Consider the following 25,913-nt stretch of genomic DNA (forward strand, 5'->3'; position numbering starts at 1 on the left):
GAATTTCTACCTGAATTCTCAATTGCTTTATGCCGCTTATTTGGAAGGGCCACAGATACATCCTCATAATCAGGGTCAGTTTCTTTGACCGTTCGCTTGATTCCAGACATGATGACATTCGTTCTTCACTGTGAAGCAATAATACATTAATTAATAACACTGCCTGATATCAATACATATATGTGTACACACATACAAAAGGAATATTACATAATACTGATATTTATAAGTCTGTGTAAATACACACACATATCCCCTTTAAAGCTAAAAACATAACTAACTTCAAAAGTTCACTAAAAAAAAATCAGCATCTGTTACAAAGCATGCATTTCCCTCTCAAAAGAAAATCCTTTAACAAGGCAGCACATTGTTCAGACCTTCCAAAAGGAGCCAGGCTTTCACAGAAGGGACCTCATATAGAAAGAAAAGAAACCAGATTTTCATGAAAACATGGTAAGCCCACAATATCCTGGAAACCACAATGCATCAAATATATTACAGAATATAGCTCAGTAAATAATTTATTATACAAATCCTCCCTCTGGTACTTACATAGTACATGCTATATAACAAGTACTTAATAAATATTATTGTTGCTGATCATTTTTTATTATTCATAATAAACAGAAACTGTATAGACTTATATTAAACTAACAAGCTTGCAATATGGTAAACACGTCCTAGGTATACAAGTCTTTAAATAAAACCGTCCCATAAATCTTTAGATCTGCACTGTCCCAATACATTAGCCACTAGCCATATGTGGCTCCTTAAAGTTAATTAAAATTAAATAATATTTAAAATTCAGTTCCTTTTCCTACATTTCAGAACACTAGCCATATTTCAAGTGCTCAATAGCCATCAGGGCCAGTAGCTACTAAATTGGACAACAGAGATGCAGACCATTTTATCACTGCAGGAAGTTCCACTGGACACTGCTCCTCTTCCAAACTGTGTTTCACTGAGCACTTATTATTTCATGAGTCAGTTTAGGAAATGCTATACAGATCAGCACTATCCAGAAGAAACATAATGTGAGCCACAAACGGAAATAAACATTTTCTAGTGCCCACATTTAAAAAACGAAAAAGAAGTGCGTGAAATTAATTTTAATAATATATTTTATTTAACCAATGTACCCAAAATATTATCATTCCAATGATATAATCAATATAAACATATTAACAATAAGATATTCTACATTCTTACCTTTGTACTAAGTCTTTTACACCTAGAGTACACCTTAATTTGGACTAGCCACATTACAAAGGTTCATTCAATAACAACCTGTGGCTGGTGGGTCCCTTACTGGGCAGCGAGGGTCTACTGACAGATAAGAAAAGAGGTCCAGGGAGGTTAGATGAGTTGCCCCTTAGAAGACTGATCTATGACAGAAAAGACAAGAAGAGCTCCCTAATTTCCAAACCTCTCCTCTACCACTGATGGAGATTATTTACCTAACCAAAGGCAAAAATACACAAAATGTATTTATTGAGGTAATAAACAGTTTTAAAATAAAATTAATGAAAATAAAATATAACTCAAAAATAATTATTTTTTTGTTCACTCAAAGTTAAGACAGAAATAACAATTTAAAAGCCTCTCAGCTCTTGGTCCAGTTCTTTCACCAATCTCTGAGGTAGACTCACTTGATTCAGCTGGGAGAGACTCATTATGTAATGATATGTATGTAAATCCTGGATCTAGAATATTTTTCCTATAATTGTTATTTTGTATAATGGCCCTAAACTTTAAAATGTCCTACCTGCCCACCCCCCCCAAGCATTTATAAACATCCTACATCAAGCCATTTAATGTTTGTTCACAATCATTACCTACCTGCTCTAATTTAGAATATAAATGAATATTTTTGGAGAAGTCCTGAATCCAACTATTATTTTCTGTTTTTAAAGCTCATAAAAAGTGAGAGTAGGGTATTGTTCTTTTAGCCTTCTCCATTTGGTCGGCAACTAGTTATAGACAACCTGAAAAAATCTTGGGCAATTACATAAATAATACTTTCTTAAAAATCAATAAACCTCACTCCTTTTTCCCTAATGCAGATAGAAAAAGAACAACAACAAAACCTCCTACTATCAAGATAAACCTGGTATCAGAAGTAGATACATCATAGCAGATCTCCAATCTGTTTTGCACCATACCATTTCCTCAGTGACCACCTGTCTTCTACAGTTTACCAAGAGTCTTACTGGATTATCTGTAAAAATGAGTGAGTCCAGCATCACCTTCACTCATCCATTCAGCGGACTTCATAATCTCCATATTCTCCTCCCACACCCCCTCTCTCCCCAAGTACTCTCAGGAGTAACGGTGGCTCCTCCCCCAAAACGTTGGGGATTCTTGAAGAAAACAGTATTGTGTTTTACCCTCACTTAAGGGATAAAGCAAAATTCTCTTTTGACTTCTGCTCTAAAACTGAGAGAATAGAAGGGAAAAAAGAAGATTTTGGAGGTGCAAGGGGGTGGGGTGGGTAAGGAAGAAACCACCAATGAATTAACTTATGCTGCCAAGGTAATTCACATTTTCATGCAGCCCCTGTAATAAAGCCTTTCCTGTCATCTTTGGGCATAGGTTTGAGCTCCCCCCGATAAACATGCTGAGGAAGATTTAGGTCTGTACTGAGCATTTTTAGTAATTGAGGTCTGCTTCTGTTCTACCAAGAACAATACTAAAGGACATACATGCCACATTCAAGTATATGCTACCTAAGGCTAGGCACATCTGCCAAGGCATGCTCTCACCATGATGTAATAAGTATGTGGAATGTGTAACAAATGATCCATGTAATAGTAAGTTTTGGATTCTTCTTGTCTGTCTTTGAGATTTATGAAAAGGAAATACGAACAGTTGTTAGATATTGTCAGGTTCAACTTTGAAACAAAATGTCCTACTAATCCTCTTAAGGGTTTGAATCAAATGAAATTGAAAAGAATACTGATGTGGTAAACTGTTAAAAAAGAAAATCAGTTACTGTTCATAATTTGTCTGTGAGAAAGGATTTTCTCCATACCATGGGACCAAATCCAAATACAGAAATGTATGTAATGCTGATTCCTCTAATTTAAAATTTTTCTCTCATTGAAATAGCTTCTTTATAAAAAGTAAACACTGGCAATTTAAACTTTAAAAAGACACATTCTCCTCCCCCCATGTACTGTAATACAATGTAAGAAAGCAAAACCACCCTGTATCACACCCATTCAAATAACATAAACAAGTCTAAGTTTTTGAGAAAGGTTAAATACCAAAAACAAAACTTTTTAATGCTCTATACTTTGAAAAGAAAAATAATTTTTAAAGGAAAATTGTACAATTTAAACCAAAAATTATGTAATATAGAGTCACTAGAAATTATTAGTAAAAGGTCTTAGTTCTCATGTTAGAGAAGACCTAGAATCTCTAGAATCTAGTCCTGGAACCCTGTCTTGCAAACACCACATCATACAAGATATGGCCAACTCTTGGGTAAAGGAATAAAATCTGATAAATAAGGTTCCTGGAAACTTTACTAAGTGAGGTACCTTCTCAATATAAAATTCTGTGATCCTCATGGCATTTGAATCTCACCAGAACCACTGTATTTCATGCTTTCACTCAAGATGACTTTTCCTATCTGATTTAAGAAGGGGGATGGGGAGCAACAGTACAATCATTTTCCATCTGCTTCCATACAGACAGATGCTCCTAACATGTTAATAATGATTTTATAATTCTTTAGCCCTGTCCTTTCTGTAATTTTCATTTCAAACAAAATATTTTCCCCTCTGTAAATAAGACAACTAGTGCTCCTTTATTAAACATGTGAAAGAGAGAATCCATTCTCCTCTATTAGCCAGATAGACATTTCAAAAATGTCTACAAAAAACAAAACAGGAGAATGGGTAAACAAATTGTAGTATAACCAATGAACTCCTGATCCAACCAACAACAGGAATAAATCTTCATTATGGTAAGTAAAAGAAGCCAGACACATAATAGGAGCACATACTGAATGATCCTATTTACATGAAGTTCAAGAACACACAAATTAATCTATGGTGAAAGAAAACAGAATAGTAGTTGGGGTGCTGGCAGTGGAGACGGACTGAGAAGAGGAATAAAGACTTTCTGGGGTGACAGAAATATTTTATATCTTTTTTCCCCCTATTTATTTGTACAAATAGCACAGGAGGACACCAGTCCCATGCAGACAGCAGCCCAGGGGTCACACCAGTCCTTCTGTCCTCACATTGGTAGATAAAGGCCTCTACTCTGGAGCCTTTGTGGGGGCCTAGGCAGCTTTGGGAGCCTGAGCTGGACTAGAGTTGGAGCTGCAGCTGTACCTGCAACTGCGGCCTTGGCCTTGGCCTTTGGCCAGCAGAGCCTTAAAGCTTTAGACCCTTAGCGATACGGGCACAAGCCTGTTTCCCAAACTCGGGGTGAGCGATGTAGGCAAGCTGACTGGGTTGTGGCTGCTGCCCTTTGGGATCTTGGGCTTGACCTCCTTGGGCTTTACGAGGGCCTTGATAGCCTCAGCATGTGCACTCATGACCTTGGTGTTGTTGGCGTGCATCTTCTTTAGGCCCTTCTTGTGCTTCTTGGCAAAACATATATTTCTCAGGATCTTGGGGTCCACCCCCTTAAGAGATTCATATCATTGTGATTGGGGTTTCTTGATGCCATTTCTGTGCCATTTTCAGGACTGGTTGTGCATGGTGTGGTTCTCGGACTTGGCCATGTCTGCACAGGGGCCCACCACATTTTTTTTTGGCTGTGTTGGGTCTTCGTTGCTGTGCGCGGGCTTCCTCTAGTTGCGGTGAGCGGGGGCTACTCTTTGTTGCAGTGTGCGGGCTTCTCATTGTCGTGGCTTCTCTTGTTGCAGGGCACGGGCTCTAGGCGTGTCCACTTTAGTAGTTGTGGCATGCAGGCTCAGTAGTTGTGGCTTGCAGGCTCTAGAGCTCAGGCTCAGTAGTTGTGGCACAGGGGCTTAGTTGCTCCACGGCATGTGGGATCTTCCCGGGCCAGGGCCTGAACCCATGTCCCCTGCATTGGCAGGCGGATTCTTAACCACTGAGCCACCAGGGAAGCCCCGAAATACTTTTTATCTTAAAGGTGTGGGTTACACGGGTACATGTAATCGTTAAAAACTCATTCCAACTGTACACTTAAAATCTGTGTATTTCACTGTATGTAAACTGTAGCTCAGCTCAGAAAAGGACTATACAAACGTATCTGAACATGCCCCCTCCTGCATGAAATCTTCCAGTGGCTTCCCATAACTCTTAGAATAAAATCATACTCCCTAACATGACCTACAAAATGTTACATGAATTGGGCCCTGCCTGCTTCTCCATCCTTAATCATTAAGATCCAGACACACTGATTTTCTTCCTTTTTTTTTAAATGTTTTTTATTTTTGTTCTTTTTTAAAATTTATTTATTTCATTTATTTATTTTTGGCTGCATTGGGTCTTTGTTGCTGTGTGGGGGCTTTCTCTAGCTGCTGTGAGCGGGGGCTACTCTTCGTTGCGGTGCGCGGGCTTCTCATCACAGTGGCTCCTCTTGTTGCAGAGCACGGGCTCTAGGCGTGCTGGCTTCAGTAGCTGTGGCATGTGGGCTCAGTAGTTGTGGCTCGCGGGCTCTAGAGTGCAGGCTCAGTAACTATGGCGCACGCGCCTCGATGCTCTGCAGCATAGGGGATCTTCCCAGACCAGGGCTCGAACCCGTGTCCCCTGCATTGGCAGGCAGATTCTTAACTACTGCACCACCAAGTAAGCCTTGGTTTTCCTTCTATTCCTCAAAAACACCTCAATCATTCCCTAGGGTTTTTGGACTTATGGTTCCTTCTGCCTGGAATGCTCTTCCCCCAGGTTAGCTTTACCAGATGCTAGCTCAAATGCCCACCTTATCAGAGAAGGCCTTCCCTGATCATACTACCGAACACAGCTCTCCCCATATTCCCTCTCCAAAGGTCCTGGAAGGTCTCAATAAATTATTTACTGAATAAATAAGTGAAGGGATAACTAAAATACATGCCAAAATATAAATACCCACAGGGAACAAACTACTAGCTTTCATCATTCTTCCTATAATACTTACAAATCTATTTGTTGATATTGCTATACCTTCAAAGGTATTATAGCTAAATGTTTAAGATAAAGGGATATGCAAAGAAATTACACACAGACACATGCAAACAAAAAGCACACATGGCAAGATTATTGGCAGAGAGAATAATTTAAGGCAAAAACCATTTAATACAAAAAAGTTTGTTACTATTAAAAGACACAATCATAAAGATATGTCATAAACTATAAATCAAACAGCATCATGTCAAGACATACAAAACACAAAACCAGAACTACAAGAATTTAAGAAAACCATTAGAGAAGAATTTGAACATATGTCTCTCAGAAATTTAAAAGATCAAGAAGACAACAGATTAAAATACAGATGATATAGATAATATAATTTACAAGCCAGATTTAATATATACATACAACTCTGAACCCAACAAAACATATTTTAAATAGCTAGAAAAATTCATTAAATTAAATTATATAAGTTATATGAAGTCTCAATTACTGCAAAATTAGGAAATGTTACAGCTTTATTCTCTGATTTTGATAAAATTAAATATGAAATTATTAACAAAAACTCACTATGATATGAAAGAAGGAAATTTCGATAAGACTATTTAAAAATTATCAGCAGGGCTTCCCTGGTGGCACAGTGGTTGAGAGTCCGCCTGCCAATGCAGGCGACACGGGTTCGTGCCCCAGTCCAGTAAGATCCCACATGCCGCAGAGCGGCTGGGCCCATGACCCATGGCCGCTGAGCCTGTGCGTCCGGAGCCTGTGCTCCGCAACGGGAGAGGCCACAACAGTGAGAGGCCCGCGTACAGCAAAAAAAAAAAAAATCAGCAAAAAGGAAACAATATATCTAAACCTATGGAGATGTGGTCAAAAGGCATCCTCAGAGGAAAACGAGAAACCAGTTTTCATTTGTGAATATAAGCAGATGCAAATCCAGTCCAGCAGGGTATTAAAAGAACTGTGCATCGTGACTAGAAGGTTTTATTACCAGCAATAAATAAAGTATTGGGGAGCTCCAGAAGCAAGGTGATTTGAACTGCATAGGTCTAACATTGGACCTTTAGAAATACATAAATGTAACTGACTTTCAGTAATCCAAATATATATGATCCATTTCATGAATTATACCTTACCTTGCAAACTAAAAATAGCAGCAGCTTTTACTCCAACACCATCCAGGCTTCTCAAAGACTGCCCAATGTGCATGCTGAGAAAGAATAACCATTTTAATATCATACTGACAAAAATCATTAGGCATGAAGAAGTCCTTTCAAAAAAAATCAAAATATATATTTCAGTGTCAATTTAAATTTTTTCCTCTATTTGAAGATTACTCATAGAGCTGTCATCTCCCATTGATACTGATAACTGAAAATCTTCTTCCCAAAATTATGCTTATTTTTCACAATACAAGCAATCTGAAGTAGCCTATTTATAGGAAAGACTCAGATCAAAGGAAATCTAAAAGGGAAAAGAGAAGATTTTGTTCTGATTTTCATTTAAGTTGGTAGCAACAAAAACTCTATCCTAAATGAAACTGAGTTATTTGTAGTGAAGTGGATGGACCTAGACTCTGTCATATAGAGTGAAGTAAGTCAGAAAGAGAAAAACAAATACCGTATGCTAACACATATATAAGGAATCTAAAAAAAAAAAAAAAAAAGTGGTCCTGAAGAACCTAGGGGCAGGCAGGAATAAAGACACAGACGTAGAGAATGGACTTGAGGACACGGGGAGGGGGAAGGGTAAGCTGGGACGAAGTGAGAGAGTGGCATGGGCATATATACACTACCAAATGTAAAATAGAAAGCTAGTGGGAAGCAGCCGCATAGCACAGGGAGATCAGCTCAGTGCTTTGTGACCGCCTAGAGGGGTGGGATAGGGAGGGTGGGAGGGAGGGAGACGCAGGAGGGAAGAGATATGGGGATATATGTATAGCTGATTCACTTTGTTATGAAGCAGAAACTAACACACCATTGTAAAGCAATTATACTCCAATAAAGGTGTTAAAAAAGAAAAAAAAAAAAACTCCATCCTAGTTATTCTAAGCTAGGTCTTATACACAAAATCCAGTCTACCATAGTCGCCCCCTTATCTGTGGGGGATACGTTCCAAGACCCCAGTGGATGCCTGAAACAAAGAACAGTAATGAACCCTGTCTTCTATTCATCTCTTTCACCACAAATTTAATGCCTTTTCCATCTTAACTAGGTACTCTTCACACACTGTAGCCATAAATTTCGCAATATGAGGTGTGAAAAAAAAAATATTAGCATGAATTTGTTTTTCCTTCTTGACAATTTCACAGATGGAAGATTCGTTTGTAAGGCAGATCTTAGCAACCTCAGCATACAACTTTTTTCTTTCCTTATTAATTTTCACCTAAAGGAAGCACTTTACGGCTTCTCTTTGGCATATCTGAATTGCCAGCATAACCACTCTTTCACTGTGGTGCCATTATTAAGTAAAATAAGGATGACTTGAACATGAGCACTGATACCTCAACAGTTGATGTGATACCAAGATGGCTACTAAGTGACTAATGGGCAGAATACACAGGACAAAGGGATGATTCACATCCCAGGTGGGACAGAACTGGGATGGCACAAGATTTCATCATGTTAACTCAGAATGGTGAGAAATTTAAAACTTCTGTCTGGATAAACAACAAGGTCCTACTGTATAGCACAGAGAACTATATTCAATATCCTGTGATAAATCATAACGGAAAAGAATATGAAAAAGAAGAATGTATACATACGTATAACTGAATCAATTTGCTGTACAGCAGAAATTAACACAGCTTGCAAATCAACTAAACTTCAATAAAATAAATTTTAAAAAAGAGATCAGGAGAGGTGGAGTCAAGATGGCGTACTAGGAGGACGCAGAATGCCTGCCTCCTCACAACTAGGGCACCTACCAGGCACCAGTGGGGGACCACAGACACCGAAGGGGACAGGAGGAACCCCCAGCAACCGGGTAGGACATGCGGCATGGGGGGGAGTGAAGGGAGAGGAGAAATGGAGGCAGGAGCGGACTGGCTCCCCAGAGGGGAGGCTAGGGGAGGGGAAGGGATCCCACGCCGGAAGGGGGAAATTGGGGAAGTACTGGGAGGGCAGAAGATCAAAAGGGAGTGTGGCCAGGTTTCCCCTGTCCACTTGGACCCCCAGGAACCTGTTGAGATCCTGGGACTGATCCTCTGCCCACCTAGGCCCCCTCCAGCCGTGCAGGTCCTGAGGGAGTGGGAGGGACGGAAAGGGGAGCAAAGGTAAGGCCGGACCTCCGGGACCGGCACCCCTGAGAGGCGGCTGGGATAGGGGAGGAGTTCCTACACCCAGCGGGACCCACCCACAGTTAGGGGGCCAGCGGTGACAGGGGAGGCCCTGGGGGAGAGGGTTGGGGAGGGGCACGGAAGAACAGAAGGGAACGGGGCCAGTGCTTTCCCTGTCCACTTAGGCACCAGGAAGCCTGTTGGGCTCCTGGGCCTAATCCTCTGTCCTCAGAGCCTCCTTCCCCCTGTGCAGAACCCAAGCCCCACCCCACACCCCCACCCTGGGCCCCACCTCTACGTTCGGAGTCCCTCTCCAACACTCGGGGCCTAAACCCCACCCACACACCCTCACTCAGTGCCCTACCTCCAAACTCCAGGGAACTCCACATTCCAGAGGCCCTCCTTTCCACGTGCTGCCTCTCCCCTTCTGCACAGGTCCTGAGCAGAGAACTGGACCCAGGCTTGAACGGTGCCTCGCCTAGGCCCCGACCCACGCTCAAATGTCACCGCCCCCACTGGCCTAGGTCCCGCCCCACCCTAAACCCCGCCCCTGCCTACGTTCCACCCCCACCTAAACTCCGCCCCCAAAGCCAAGGCTTTTTTTTTTTTTTTTTTTTTTTCTGTTTTCTTTTCTGTTTTCCTCTTTTAGATTGGGTTTCTGTTTTACCTTGCTGATTCATTGTTCTTGATTCTTTTATATTTTTATTTTTCCTAATAAATCTTTTATTTCTCTAACTTTATTTTATTCTTTATATTTTGTTAGTGATCCCTCCTTTTGACTTGTTCCCCCCCTTTTCTTTTCTTTTTTCTGTTGTGGTTTTCTTTTACCTTGCTGCAGTTGTCTCAATTATAGTTTTATTTCTACTAATATATTTTTTATCTTTTGAATTTTATTTTGTTTTTTATTCTTGATATTGTACTGCTCCTCTTATTCTTTCTCTCTTCCCTTTTTTTTTTAACCATGCCACGAAGCTTGTGGGATCTTGGTTCCCAGTATGGAGGTCGGGCCCGAGCTCCTGTGGTGGGAGTTCTGAGTCCAAACCGCTGGACTAACAGAGAACCTCAGACCCCAGGGAATATCAATCGGAGTGAGCCCTCCCAGAGGTCCTCACCTCAGCACCAAGACCCAGCTCTATCCAACTGCCTGCAAACTCCAGGGCTGGACAACTCAGGCCAAATGACCAGTAGACAGGAATACAGCACCACCCAACAAAAAAAAAAAAACATAAAACAAAAAAATACATTACAGACGAAGAAGATAAAAACCTACAAGACCAAATAAATGAAGACAAAATAGGCAACATACCCGAAAAAGAATTCAAAGTAATGATAGTAAAGATGATCCAAAATCTCGGAAACAGAACAGAGAAAATACAAGAAACATTTAACAAGGATCTAGAAGAACTAAAGAGCAAACAGTGATGAACGACACAATTACCGAAATTAAAAATACTCTAGAAAGAATAACAGAATAACTGGGGCAGAAGAACAGATAAGTGAGCTGGAAGATAAAATGGTGGAAATAACTGCCAGGGAGCAGAATAAAGAAAAACGAATGAAAAGAATTGAGGACGGTCTCAGAGACCTCTGTGACAACATTAAATGCAACAACATTCGAATTATAGGGGTCCCAGAAGAAGAGAAAAAGAAGGGGTCTGAGAAAATATTTGAAGAGATTACAGTTGAAAACTTCCCTAACATGGGAAAGGAAGCAGTCAGTCAAGACCAGAAAACACAGAGAGTCCCATACAGGATAAACTCAAAGAGAAACACACCGAGACACATATTAATCAAGCTATCAAAAATTAAATACAAAGAAAAAATATTAAGAGCAGCAAAGGAAAAGCAACAAATAACATATAAGGGAATATCCATAAGGTTCACAGCTGATTTTTCAGCAGAAACTCTGCAAGCCAGAAGGGAGTGGCAGGACATATTTAAAGTGCTGAATGGGAAAAATCTACAACCAAGATTACTCTACCCAGCAAGGATCTCATTCAGATCTGATGAAGAAATTAAAACCTTTACAGATAAGCAAAAGTTAAGAGAATTCAGCACCACCAAACCAGCTTTACAGCAAATGCTAAAGGAACTTCTCTAGGTAGGAAACACATGAGAAGGAAAACACCTACAAAAACAAACCAAAAACAATTAGAAAACGGTAATAGGAACACACACATTATCAATAATTTCCTTAAATGTAAATGGATTAAATGCTCCAACCAAAAGACGTAGACTGGCTGAATATATACAAAAACAAGACCCATACACATGCTGTCTACAAGAGACCCACTTCAGACCTAGCTAGGGACACATACAGATTGAAAGTGAGGGGATGGAAAAATATATTCCATGCAAATAGAAATCAAAAGAAAGCTGGAGTAGCAATTCTAATATCAGACAAAATAGACTTTAAAATAAAGACTATTATAAGAGACAAAGAAGGACACTATGTAATGATCAAGCGATCAATACACGAAGGAGATAAAACAATTGTAAATATTTAGGCACCCAACATAGGAGCACCTCAATACATAAGGCAAACGCTAACAGCCATAAAAGGGGAAATCGACAGTAACACAATAATAGTAGGGGACTTTAACACCCCACTTTCACCAAAGGACAGATCATCCAAAATGAAAATAAATAAGGAAACACAAGCTTTAAATGACACACTAAACAAGATGGACTTAATTGATATTTATAGGACATTCCATCCAAAAACAACAGAATACACTTTCTTCTCAAGTGCTCATGGAACATTTTCCAGGACAGACCATATCTTGGGTCACAAATCAAGGCTTGGTAAATTTAAGAAAACTGAAATCATATCAAGTATCTTTTCCAACCAAAACGCTGTGAGACTAGATATCAATTACAGGAAAAAAACAGTAAAAAATACAAATACATGGAGGCTAGATAATACGCTACTAAATAACTAAGAGATCACTGAAGAAATCAAAGAGGAAAGCAAAAAATACCTAGAAACAAATGACAAGGAAAACACGATGACCCAAAACCTATGGGATGCAGCAAAAGCAGTTCTAAGAGGGAAGTTTATAGCAATACAATCCTACCTCAAGAAACAAGAAACATCTCAAATAAACAACCTAACCCTACACCTAAAGCAATTAGAGAAAGAACAAAAAAAAAAACCCAAAGTTAGCAGAAGGAAAGAAATCATAAAGATAGATCAAAAATAAATGAAAAAGAAATGAAAGAAACAATAGCAAAGATCAATAAAACTAAAAGCTGGTTCTTTGAGAAGATAAACAAAATTGATAAACCATTAGCCAGACTCATCAAGAGAAAAAGGGAGAAGACGTAAATCAACAGAATTAAAAATGAAAAAGAAGTAAACTGACACTGCAGAAATACAAAGGATCATGAGAGATTACTACAAGCAACTCCATGCCAATAAAATGGACAACCTGGAAAAAATGGACAAATTCTTAGAAAAGCACAACCTTCCAAGACTGAACCAGGAAAAAACAGAAAATATAAACAGACCAATCACAAGCACTGAAATTGAAACTGTGATTAAAAATCTTCCAACAAACAAAAGCCCAGGACCAGATGGCTTCACAGGCGAATTCTATCAACATTCAGAGAAGAGCTAACACCTATCCTTCTCAAACTCTTCCAAAATACAGCAGAGGGAGGAATACTCCCAAACTCATTCTACGAGGCCACCATCATCCTGATACCAAAACCAGACAAAGATGTCACAAAAAAACTATAGGCCAATATCTCTGATGAATATAGATGCAAAAATCCTCAACAAAATACTAGCAAACAGAATCCAACAGCACATTAAAAGGATCATACACCACAATGAAGTGGGATTTATCCCAGGAATGCAAGATTCTTCAATATATGCAAATCAATCAATGTGATACACCATATTAACAAATTGAAGGATAAAATCCATATGATAATCTCAATAGATGCAGAAAAAGCTTTTGACAAAATTCAATACCCATTTATGATAAAATCTCTCCAGAAAGTAGGCATAGAGGGAAACTACCTCAACATAATAAAGGCCATATATGACAAACCCACAGCTAACATCATTCTCAATGGTGAAAACATGAAACCATTTCTTCTAAGATCAGGAACAAGACAAGGTTGCCCACTCTCACCGCTATTATTCAACATAGTTTTGGAAGTTTTAGCCACAGCAATCAGAGAAGAAAAAGAAATAAGAAGAATCCAAATAGGTAAAGAAGTAAAACTGTCACTGTTTGCAGATGACATGATACTATACATAGAGAATCCTAAAGATGCTACCAGAAAACTGCTAGAGCTAATCAATGAATTTGGTAAAGTAGCAGGATACAAAATGCACAGAAATCTCTTGCATTCCTATACACTAATGATGACAAATCTGAAAGAGAAATTAAGGAAACACTCCCATTTACCACTGCAGCAAAAAGAATAAAATATCTAGGAATAAACCTACTTTAGGAGACAAAAGACCTGTATGCAGAAAACTATAGGACACTGATGAAAAGAATTAAAGATGATACAAACTGATGGAGAGAGATACTATGTTCTTGGATTGAAAAAATCAACACTGTGAAAATGACTCTACTACCCAAAGCAATCTACAAATTCAATGTAACCCCCAACAAACTACCAATGCATTTTTCACAGAACTAGAACAAAAAATTTCACAATTTGTATGGAAACACAAAAGACCCCAAATAGCCAAAACAACCTTGAGAAAGAAAAACGGAGCTGGAGGAATCAGGCTCCCGGACTTCAGACTATACTACAAACCAACAGTAATCAAGACAGTATGGTACTGGCACAAAAACAGAAAGATAGATCAATGGAACAGGATGGAAGGCCCAAAGATAAACCCACCCACATATGGTCACCTTATCTTTAATAAAGGAGGCAAGAATATACAATAGAGAAAAGACAGCCTCTTCAATAAGTGGGGCTGGGAAAACTGGACAGCTACATGTAAAGGAATGAAAGTAGAACACTCCCTAACACCATACACAAAAATAAACTCAAAATGGATTAAAGACCAGACACTATAAGTGTTAGGCCAGGCACTATCAACCTCTTAGAGGAAAACATAGGCAGAACACTCTATGACATAAATCACAGAAACATCCTTTTTGACCCACCTCCTAGAGAAATGGAAACAAAAACAAGCAAATGAGACCTAATGAAACTTAAAAGCTTTTGCACAGCAACGGAAACCATAAACAAGACAAAAAGACAACCCTCAGAATGGGAGACAATATTTGCCAACTAAGCAACTGACAAAGGATTAATCTCCAAAATTTACAAGCAGCTCAATACCAGAAAAACAACCCAATCCAAAAATGGGCAGAAAACCTAAACATTTCTCCAAAGAAGATACACAGATTGCCAACAAACTCATGAAAAGATACTCAATGTCACTAATCATTAGAGAAATGCAAATCGAAACTACAATGAGGTATCACCTCTCACTGGTCAGAAAATGGCCATCATCAAAAAATTTACAAACAATAAATGCTAGAGAGGGTGTGGAGAAAAGAGAACCCTCTTGCACTGTTGGTGGGAATGTAAATTGATACAGCCATTACGGAGAACAGTATGGAGGTTCCTTAAAAAACTAAAAATAGAACTACCATATGACCCAGCAATCCCGCTACTGGGCATATACCCTGAGAAAACCATAATTCAAAAAGAGACATGTACAATGTTCACTGCAGCACTATTTACAATAGCCAGGACATGGAAGCAACCTAAGTGTCCATCGACAGATGAATGGATAAAGAAGATGTGGCACATATATACAATGGAGTATTACTCAGCCATAAAAAGAAACAAAGTTGAGTTATTTGTAGTGAGATGCATAGAGCTAGAGTCTGTCATACAGAGTGAAGTAAGTCAGAAAGAGAAAAACAAATACTGTATGCTGGGACTTCCCTGGCAGCGCAGTGGCTAAGAATCCGCCTGCCAATGCAGGGGACACAGGTTTGAGCCCTGTGTCGGCCAACACAATCACTGTTTCTTCAACTCACCTGATATGGGAAAAAATATGTCTTTTAAATAAAAATAGCCACAATTTTACACTGGACCAGAATGGTGGGAAGCTGATAGACGTTGGTCATTTGCATCAAACTGATGTGATCCACTTGGTTGATGTAGCCGTCCCCAGTATGACATGTTAAGAGGTGAGCAAAATGGGACAGTTAGACAGCTGAGCTCAAAAAAACTGTTTCATTATTTAAGTATTATATATTTCCAGGTCAAAAACACCTACTTTCCTATTATAAATAAAACTGCTTAAGACTACAAAAGTTGCTATATAAGGTCTGTCCCAGGATCCATTCAGGACAGTATTCTGTCTCCAGTCTTACAAAGTAACAAGAAAAAGAGTTTAGGATCAAACAGCTATTCTAAATTATGAACGCCCTGCTTCTATCCATTAGTGCAACAACTGGAGAGCTGGCTTTAGGTAGGTTTACCCTTCCTTTACCCGACCTCTTAAACATACTCTTTGTAGACAGACTGAGCTATCTGGGAAGTTTACAGGTTTTGATATATTTACGGTAAATTCTTCTTAAGTTGACAGAAGGTAGGCCATATAACACTCCAGTAACTTCCTTAGAGCCACTTTCAGACAAAAATCACTGGAATTATCTAAAGTGACAATTCTGACTCATTTGACAATCTTGTTGTTTCAGTTGTGAAGCCATAAAAGTTTTCTTTCCAAGAGAAGCAAAAAGAGGAAAAAAAAAAAAAAGACTTGTCTACAAATAAGGGCTGAAAAGGAAAGGAAGGAACTGGACCAGATCAAGATTGTGTCCAACTCTTGGCCACAGTCACTGAGAATACATAAATTAAGCCAAATTTTGCACACTTCACTAAATAGGGATTTTTTCACTGGAGCTTTCAAACTGACAGTCAATCCTATGGGGATAAGTCTCATGCCTTTCTATTAAGAGCTGAGATTCTAGAAAGAAAACAAGTACCTTAAAACATAAGACATTTTTCAGAAAATTGGTTTTTCTTTAGCACTGCCTAATCTAGAAAATCTACCTATTTACAAAAATCTACCTATTGATGAAAATTTTCTGGAATTAGATACAGTGATGGTTGTGCAACTTTGTAAATATACTAAAAACAACAAACCAAAAAAACCCCCAAGTATTACACTCTAAAGGAGTGAATTGGTTTTTTACATTGTTTATTTATTTATTTAACATCTTTATTGGAATATAATTGCTTTACAATGGTGTGTTAGTTTCTGCTGTATAACAAAGTGAATCAGCTATACATATACATATATCCCCATATCTCCTCCCTCTTGCGTCTCCCTTCCACCCTCCCTATCCCACCCCTCTAGGTGGTCACAAAGCACTGAGCTGACCTCCATGTGCTATGGAGCTGCTTCCCACTAGCTATCTATTTTACATTTAGTAGTGTATATATGTCCACGCCACTCTCTCACTTCGTCCCAGCTTACCCTTCCCCCTCCCTGTGTCCTCAAGTCTGTTCTCTACATCTGTGTCTTTATTCCTGTCCTGCCCCTAGGTTCTGCAGAATCTTTTTTTTTTTTTAGATTACATATATATGTGTTAGCATACGGTATTTGTTTTTCTCTTTCTGACTTACTTCACTCTGTATGACAGACTCTAGGACCACCCACCTCACTACAAATAACTCAATTTTGTTTCTTTTTATGACTGAGTAATATTCCATTGTATATATGTGCCACATCTTCTTTATCCATTCATCTGTTGATGGACACTTCGGTTGCTTCCATGTCCTGGGTATTGTAAACAAAGCTGCAATGAACATTGTGGTACATGACTCTTTTTGAATTATGGTTTTCTCAGGGTATATGCCCAGTAGTGGAATTGCTGGGTCGTACGGTAGTTCTATTTTTAGTTTTTTAAGGAAACTTCATCTGTTCTCCATATTGGCTGCATCAACTTACATTCCCACCAATAGTGCAAGAGGGTTCCCTTTTCTCCACACCCTCTCCAGCATTTGTTGTTTGTAGATTTTTTGATGATGGCCATTCTGACTGGTGTGAGGTGATACCTCATTGTAGTTTTGATTTGCATTTCTCTAATGATTAATGATGTTGAGCATTCTTTCATGTGTTTGATGGCCATCTGTATATCTTCTTTGGAGAAATGTCTATTTAGGTCTTCGGCCCATTTTTGGATTGGGTTGCTTGTTTTTTTTGATATTGAGCTGCATGAGCTTAAAGGAGTGAATTTTATGGTATGTGAATTAGAACTCAATAAAGGCATTATAAATAATAACAATGACAAACCCACTATACATTAGCCTTAAACAGAAATCTATTTACAGATTATCCTTCCCCAAGTATGCGTGTACATGCTATGTGTACACTTGCAGGAGGGCAAGGCAGTCACCTGGGGAATCAACCTTAGGAAGACCAGTTCCTAATCAACATTTGGAAGACCAGAGGCACGGACTGTTAACACTTTCAAATTTAGTTTTTTAATCAAATGTTTCAGATATTCAAAAAAGGTATAAAATGATCAGCGAGAGGAACACAAGGAGGTTCAAAAGTATTAGTGATCTCCTTTTAATTAATTAACTAATTCATTTATTTATTTATGGCTGTGTTGTGTCTTCGTTGCTGCGCACAGGCTTTCTCTAGTTGTGGAGAGCGGGGTCTACACTTCATTGTGACGCACGGGCTTAGTTGCTTGGCAACATGTGGGATATTCCCGGACCAGGGCTCGAACCCATGTCTCCTGTGTCAGCAGGCGGATTCTTAACCACTGTGCCACCAGCGAAGTCCGACTGATCTATGTCTTAAGCTGGGTGATAGCTAAGTAGGTATTTGTTACTTTATTATTATTCTTTAAAACATACCTCCTTATTATATGTGCTCTTTAATATACATATGATGTATTTCATAATTTTTAAAAACAAAACTTAAAAGAAATTATGTACATTCATACTATGGAATAAATCAGTTCCACTGTAATGTGACATATGCATTCCTAAAAATCACCACACTGTATAAAATTGCATAACAAAAACCACAAGGCTTATAGGAAAAATGGGTTTGGGCCCAACACTCAAAAATTTTATCAGTGACATTAAGAAAAAAAGGGAATCAAATAAAAAAAGGAATCTAATATTGTAAAAATGGCAGCACAGTTCTACACATTAAATGGTTAAGAAATACCTACGTGCGACAATAAACTTGGCAGTTTGCCTTGAAAAAGATCTCAAGTTTGCTTGTGGAAGTGGGCATTGAAAAGTTACAGCTTGTTGAGTTACCTTGAAGTGGTAATGAGGCTAATCTGAAATCAACAGAAAAGTTTAACACCAGATGTGGATGGGTGTGGCTCATAACACAGCAAACTGAGGTTGCTAGAGGATGTCTGAGGTGTGTGCCTGCATGTGGCTTGTGTATTTTTGCCATGGCTCAATTCAGCAGGTGCCGTTTTCTGCATTCACCTAGCATTTCTTGCAGATGAAATCACGCATGAGCGAATGTGAAATTCACGTTATACTCAAAATAGTTCCCTATTATATCAATTGCACTGGAACATATTCATGTTTTCATATAGCAAAAATGTTCTGCAATGTAGCCATTAAAAAGAATGTGTTGATATGGAAATACCTCTAAAATAAATTGTAAAGTGAACAAAAGCCAAGGTGCAGATGGTGTGTATACTTTGATTCTTTCTGTGTAAACTAGGGGAAAGAGCAGAGAAACCCAAAAATATGCGGGTAGATGCCTGTGTAGGTTTTTCTGGAAGAAAGGATAAAAAATGATTTAACAACAGTTGCCTCTGGGTAGTGGTTTTGCATTTCATTTTATTCCTGACTACAATGTTTGAATTTTCTAACCATGTACATGCATTATTTGGGGGAGGAAAATGCCGAAAGGGTTTATGTCTCTTTCTGTTTTCTTCTTACTTCTCTATATGTTTAAAAGACACAACTACAGAGAATGTGAAACAACTGGAACTTTCATGCATTGGTGGTGGGAATGCAAAATGGTACAACCACTTTGGAAAACAGCTTGGGAGTTTCTTAAAAAAAATTAAAAATTCCCTACCATATGACCCAGCCATTCCACTCCTAGGTATTACCCAAGAGAAATAAAAGCCTATGTCCATACAAAAACACAAATGTTCACAGCAATGTTATTTGTAATAGCCAAAAACTAAAAACAACCCAAATGTCCATTAGTAGGCAAATGGATAAACAAATTGCAATATATCCATACAATAGAACATACTCTTCAATAAAAAAGATTAACCAGGGAGTTCCCTGGTGGCACAGTGGTTAAGAATCTGCCTGCCAATGCAGGGGAGATGGGTTCAAGCCCTGGTGCGGGAAGATCCCACATGCCACGGAGTAACAAAGCCCGTGAGCCACAACTACTAAGCCTGCGCTCTAGAGCCTGCAAGCCACAACTACTGAAGCCCACGTGCCACAACTACTGAGCCCACGTGCCACAACTACTGAAGCCCGTGCTCCACAACAAGAGAAGCCACTGCATTAAGAAGCCCACGCAGCGCAGCAAAGAGCAGCCCCCACTCAACACAATTAGAGAAAGCCCACGCGTAGCAACAAAGACCCAAGGCAGCCATAAATAAATAAATAAATAAACTTAAAAAAATAAAATAAGAATTAACCAATACATGCAGCAACATGAATTAATTTCAAAATGATGCTGAGTGAAAGAAGCCAGCTTAAGAAAAAAGTATATACTACAATGGTAACATTTATACAAAATGCAAACTATAGTGACAGAAACCTGATCAGTGGTTGTTGTGGTATGGGGCAACGATGGGGAAGGGAGAGAGAAGGATCACAAAGGGGCATTAGAAAAATTGGGGGGATGATGCATATGTTTACTATCTTGATTGTGGTGATGTTTTCACAGATGCATAAATATGTCAAAACTTATCAAATTATACACTTTATATGTGTGCAGATTGTGGTATGCCAATTGTACCTCAATGAAGCAATTTAAACACGCACACACACACAGCTATTAAATACAGACTGTCAAAAAATGTATAAAGAATACACAATGGTGGGCTTCCCTGGTGGTGCTGAGGTTAAGAATCCTCCTGCCAATGCAGGGCACACGGGTTTGAGCCCTCATCTGGGAAGCTCCCACATGCCACGGAGCAACTAAGCCAGTGCGCCACAACTACTGAGCCTGTGCTCTGCTATTCATCCTTCAAGAATCAAAATAAATTCCAATTCATCCATGAAGTGCACCCCAGCCTTCAAAAATTTTTTTTCTAACTCCCACAGAACAGATGCTATAGAAACAATCTGCTTCATAAGTCTTGTTTTCTATGAGGAAAAAGTGCACCAATGCTGACCCTCACCCTCCATTCAGTGGCAGTGTAGAAAACAGACTGAAAGGGGGGCAGGTTTAGTTAAAAGCAAGGAGGTGGGGGGCCAATTTAAGGAGATGGCAATGAAGAATTCTATTCTGCATGAGCAAATGAGAAGAGAGGAGGGTCAAGTATTTCTTGGAATCTATACTAAGGAAATACTCTCAAGACTGGTGATACACATCATATATGGGCTGTACTTAACAGATCTACAACTTAAATATTAGTTCTCCACTTCCTATATATTTAGAATAAAAAACTTCATAATAAAAAACTGGAAATAGTCCATAGCAAATTACAGTGTATCCACTGAATGACTATAAAGGAATTTTAATATGGGAAGATATGTAGAAAACCCTAAAGATTCCACCAAAAAACTGGAAGAATAAATTAATTCAGCAAAGTAGCAGGATACCAAGTCATCACATAAAAATCAGTTACATTTCTATACACAAACAATGAACAATCTGAAAAGGAAATTACAAAAATATTTCCATTTATAATAGCATCAAAAAGAATAAAATACTTAGGAACTAACCAAGAAGGTAAAAGATATATACAATGAAAACTACAAAATATTGCTGAAAGAAATTAAAGAAGACCAATAAATGGTAACACATCCCATTTTCATGGACTGGAAGACCTAATACTGTTAAAAAGTCAATAGTACCCGAAGCCATCTACAAAGTCAATGCAATACCTACTGAAATCTCAATGACATTTTTTGCAGAAATAGAAAAACCCATCCCAAAATTCATATGGAATCTCAAGAGACCCTGAATAACCAAAACAATCTTGAAAAAGAACAAAACTGGAGGACTCACACTTCCCGATTTCAAAACTTACTAGAAGCTACAGTAATCAAAACAGCGTGGTACTGGCATAACACAGATATATAGACCAATGGAATAAAATAGCCCAAAAATTAACTCTTGCATATATGCTCAAATGATCTTTGGCAAGGGTGCCAAGACCATTTAATGGGGAAAAAAACAGTCTTTTCAACAAATAGTGCTAGGAAAACTGGATATCTATGTGCAAAAAAATGAATTTGGACCCTTAACTAATGCCAGGTACAAAAATTAACTCAAAATGGATCAAAGACCTAAACACAAAACTTAGAACTCGATTCAAAATGGGCAAAGGATTTGAATTGATATTTCTCCAAAGATATACAAATGGTCAATAAGCACACGAAAAGATATTCAACATCACTAATATTAGGGAAGTACAAATCAAAAACACAATGAGATATCATCTCACAGCCATTAGCATGGCTACTTTAGAAAAACAAAACAGAAAGCAGAAAAGCGTTAGCAAGGACGTGAAGAAACTGGAACCCTCGTGCATTGGTGGTGGGAATATAAAATGGTGCAGCCACTATGGAAAACAGTGTGGCACTTCCTCAAAAAATTAAAAATAGAATTACTGTATGATCCAGCAATTCCACTTCTGTGTAAATACCCCCAAAGAACTGAAAGCAGGGACTCAAACCGATATCTGGGCACCCACATTCCTAGGAGCATTATGCACATGAGCCAAAAGATGGAAACAACTCAATTTTTCATCAACAGATGAATGAAAAGATAAAATGTGATATATACATACACTGGAATATTATCCAGCCTTTAAAAAGGAAGGAAATTGAGACATATGCTACAACATGGATGAACCTTCAGTACATTATGCTAAGTAAAATAAGCCAGTCACAAAAAGACAACTGCTGACTGAATCCACTTATATGAAGTACTCAAACTAGTCAAAATCATAGAGACAGAAAGCAGAATGGTGATTGCCAATAGCTGTGGGTAAGGGAAAATGAGAAGTTTAGAGTTTCTGTTTTACAAGATGAAAAGAGTTGCGGAGACGGATCGTGGTGATGGCTGCACGATGATATAAATGTATTTAATACCACTGAACTGTACACTTAAAAATGGTTACAGTGGTAAATTTTACGTTATGTGTATTTTACTACACCTGAAAAAAAGTACACATAGGAGTTAAATGGTAAGTATGCTTTTTCCATTATTAACCATGCCCTTCCTGATGGAGCACAGGTAATAAACTCAATTTATTCCCAGGGGGTGGGGAATGGTGACACACATAAGGGGGAAAATTCTGTAAGCTCTGTATCAGGCTACATATTTTTAGTATCTAGATAATTCTTGACAATTAGAAAGTCAATCAGAAAAAGACAAACACAAATAAAAAGACGCACAAAGGGCAGGAAAAGAAATTCACAAATGGCCAATAAATGTGAAAAAATATTCAAACATACTAGTAATCAAGGAATGAAACATTAAAGACACAATTTTTCATCTATTAAATTTAGTTTGGGGGGAGATGAAAATAAGGTGTCTTGAACAAGGGGCACTTGTTTCTAATTCACACTCATTGTCTTCACTTCCCCACTCCCATTCAATTACTCCCATCTGTTTCTACCTCCTACTTCTAGTACTCTGGATAATAATACCAATGACCAAACTAATAACCTCTGCGTTGCCAAATCCAAGTAAGCAACTCATTAAACATCTCAGAAGCACTGACGGACCAAGCCTCCATCATCCAGAAACTTCTCTCTTGTGGTTTCCATGACACCAGTCTCCTGCTTTTTTCTCTTATCTCGCTGGCTGTTTCTTCTGTCCTGTGCCCAATCTTTTTCCTCTATAAGATTTCCAAGCATTATAGTGCCTGAGGCTCACTCAATTTTCACTTATCTACACTCTTTCCCTAAGTGATCACAGGTAGTCCTATAACTTTGAATATCATCTATATACTGAGTACTCCCAAATTTTTATCTCCAGCTCTAGGTTCTCTTCTGGAAGCTCCAAACCTGTACATCCAACTGCTTCCTCAACATACCAACTTCATATCTAATATACATTTCAAATTTAATACACCCAAAACAGAACTCATGATTTTTCCCACCTCAAATTTCTCTCTTCCATTCTTCTCAGCGAATGCCGCCATCTACTCAAAGTTGCTCAAAACAAGTATCAAAAAGCAAAGAGTTCTCCCTTTCACCAATCCATTTCCAAGTCTTGTTCATTCTACCTCCAAAATATTTGTTAATCTTTCTACTTACTCTTCTCCATCTCCACAATCATGGACCTAGTCCAAGGTACTGTAAACTAACCGATCTTCTAGCTTCCGCTCTTGCCCTCTTCCTCCGCCCAGCAGATTATGCTTTCCTTCTTACAGCCTTCAAAAAGAGTTCTCATAAAAACTAAATTCCGGGCTTCCCTGGTGGCGCAGTGGTTGAGAGTCCGCCTGCCGATGCAGGGGACACGGGTTCGTGCCCCGGCCCGGGAAGATCCCACATGCCGCGGAGCGGCTGGGCCCGTGAGCCATGGCCACTGAGCCTGCGCGTCCCAAGCCTGTGCCCCGCAATGGGAGAGGCCACAACAGTGAGAGGCCCGCGTACCGCAAGAAAAAAAAAAAAACAACTAAATTCCTAAGAATGGCTTCACCTGCTCCTATCTTTGAAAGAACATACAAAACCAAAAATATACACTCCATGATAATATCTCTGGACAGTAAAACTATGGGTACTTTTCCTCATTTTTCTTGTATTTTTAAATTTTTCTATGATGAATACCTACTACTTGCTTATTAAGAAAGAGGAAATTATATTGCTGAATACTACATAATATTATATTCTTACATGTTAAGTAGAAAAGGGAATGGAAAATTGTAGTTACAACTCCGTAACTGTTACAAGCTTAAAAGAAAACAGTAGCAAACAAATATCAAAATTCTAAGAATGAGGTGTCAGGGCTGTAGAATTACTGGTGATATTTTCCCGCAACATAATTACATTCACAATAGAAAAAAAAAAAGGTTATGAGATAAACCTCATTGTCTTCTGCAATCTGGCCGCAACCCACCAAAGCAGCCTTTCACTCCCACCCCGCACTGTCTCACACCTCTGGTGCTTTAACTCGGGCACCATCTCTAAAGTATCCTCCAACCTTTCTAAATCCTACTCATCCTTCACGGTGGAAGGAGACAGTAGGGAAGCCGACAGGTTGGAGAAAGATTCCAGGATTCTTGCTGATAAATCCACAACTTGCCGGTGCTGGGGCCAAATCTCGTCTCCAATCCCATCGCAGGCCACCAGGTTTAACGTGCTAAAAGCTCCCGCCAGTGGGGCCCAGGGGACCCCCATCCCCTCAGAGAGCGCCGTGTCCCTTAAATGACACCCCTCACACACCCAAATTCCGGGTTCCCGCTGCGGAGACTCCCCCGGCACACACACTCACCCCGGACCCAGCCTCCTCCTTCGGATCCTCTCCTCTCGTCAGTCACCCGCCCCCTCCCTCCCTCCCCTCAGCCAGGGTGCCAGCGCGTCCGGCGGGGTGGGGGAAGGGCGCGCACGTGCCCGCGCCGCCCCCGCCCAGACAATGCCCGGAGAACGGAGCGCGCGCCCGGCGGTCCCATCCCGCTCCCGCCAACACTCACCCTTTTTCCGGGTCTCCGGCTGAAGCGCAGGCCCCGCCGGGCGCCGCGAGAGGGTACGGGGGAGAGGAGGCAGCGGGCCAAGCCCCGTGGAGCCGCCCCGCCACGAGGCCCCAGCGACCCCGGAGCCCGCGGAAGCACACCGCTCGGCAGAGCCCGCCCGACCCGTCCGGCCCGGACGTCACCAGCAAGGGCGGTGGCGACGCGCGCGGTTCCGGGGGCGGAGTTCGCAAGGTTGTGGGCGGGGCCGGGGCGGAGTTGAGGCTGTCCTAGACTCTCACCCCGGGCCGGGACGCGCTGGCCCGCACTGCCCAGCCCTGCCCCGCTACCTGGGGAGCATGGGCGCCGGTTCCGGTAAAGGCACCATCATATATTATTTTCCTCCTTAGAGAAAGATGGCGAGTTCCAGCCCAAAGACAGAATATTCATTCTGCCGGCATTTATGAAGCTTCTACAGCAAGGACCACAGTAGCTATGATTTTTGTATGTGTCATCTTGTACCAAGCTTTGTGCTCTGTGCTAGGGATACAAATAACTATAGTTATTACTAACCTATTTTACAGATGCAGAAACTGAGGCTCGGAAAGGTTATCTAGATCATACAACTAGTGAGTAACAATCCATCATGTACTGTTTTCCACCTAAATATCTCTTGAGCCCAACCTTCCCTTTCCTTCTCCCTGTACCACCCTAGAGTAGACCCCATCATCTCTCTGC

At 39.8% G+C, this 25,913-nt stretch overlaps 1 protein-coding gene and 1 pseudogene across 7 annotated transcripts in view; both read right to left on the reverse strand.

Moving 5' to 3' along the window:
• The window catches only part of YEATS2 (YEATS domain containing 2), a 108,048-nt gene extending 82,651 nt beyond the window's left edge, over window positions 1-25,397 (reverse strand). For 4 of the 7 annotated variants that reach the window (XM_089910771.1, XM_089910770.1, XM_089910772.1 and 1 more), the window contains exons 1-3: window positions 25,200-25,397; window positions 7,229-7,302; window positions 11-128 (exon numbers count right to left, since the gene is read on the reverse strand). In XM_089910771.1, coding sequence (XP_089766897.1) covers window positions 11-110 — 100 coding nt within the window. In that variant the 5' untranslated portion in view covers window positions 111-128; window positions 7,229-7,302; window positions 25,200-25,397. The remainder of the gene's footprint in view (window positions 1-10; window positions 129-7,228; window positions 7,303-25,199) is intronic. The other 3 variants (XM_089910769.1, XM_089910767.1, XM_089910768.1) reach the window with 2 other exon arrangements.
• On the reverse strand, window positions 1,215-7,222 carry LOC149749377 (large ribosomal subunit protein eL29 pseudogene; annotated as a pseudogene).
• Window positions 25,398-25,913: the final 516 nt, after the last annotated feature.

This window comes from Delphinapterus leucas, chromosome 4 (genome assembly GCF_059928025.1).
Source record: "Delphinapterus leucas isolate spDelLeu-1000000601 "Yukka" chromosome 4, BTC_Dleu_Yukka2, whole genome shotgun sequence".
NCBI lineage: Eukaryota > Metazoa > Chordata > Mammalia > Artiodactyla > Monodontidae > Delphinapterus > Delphinapterus leucas.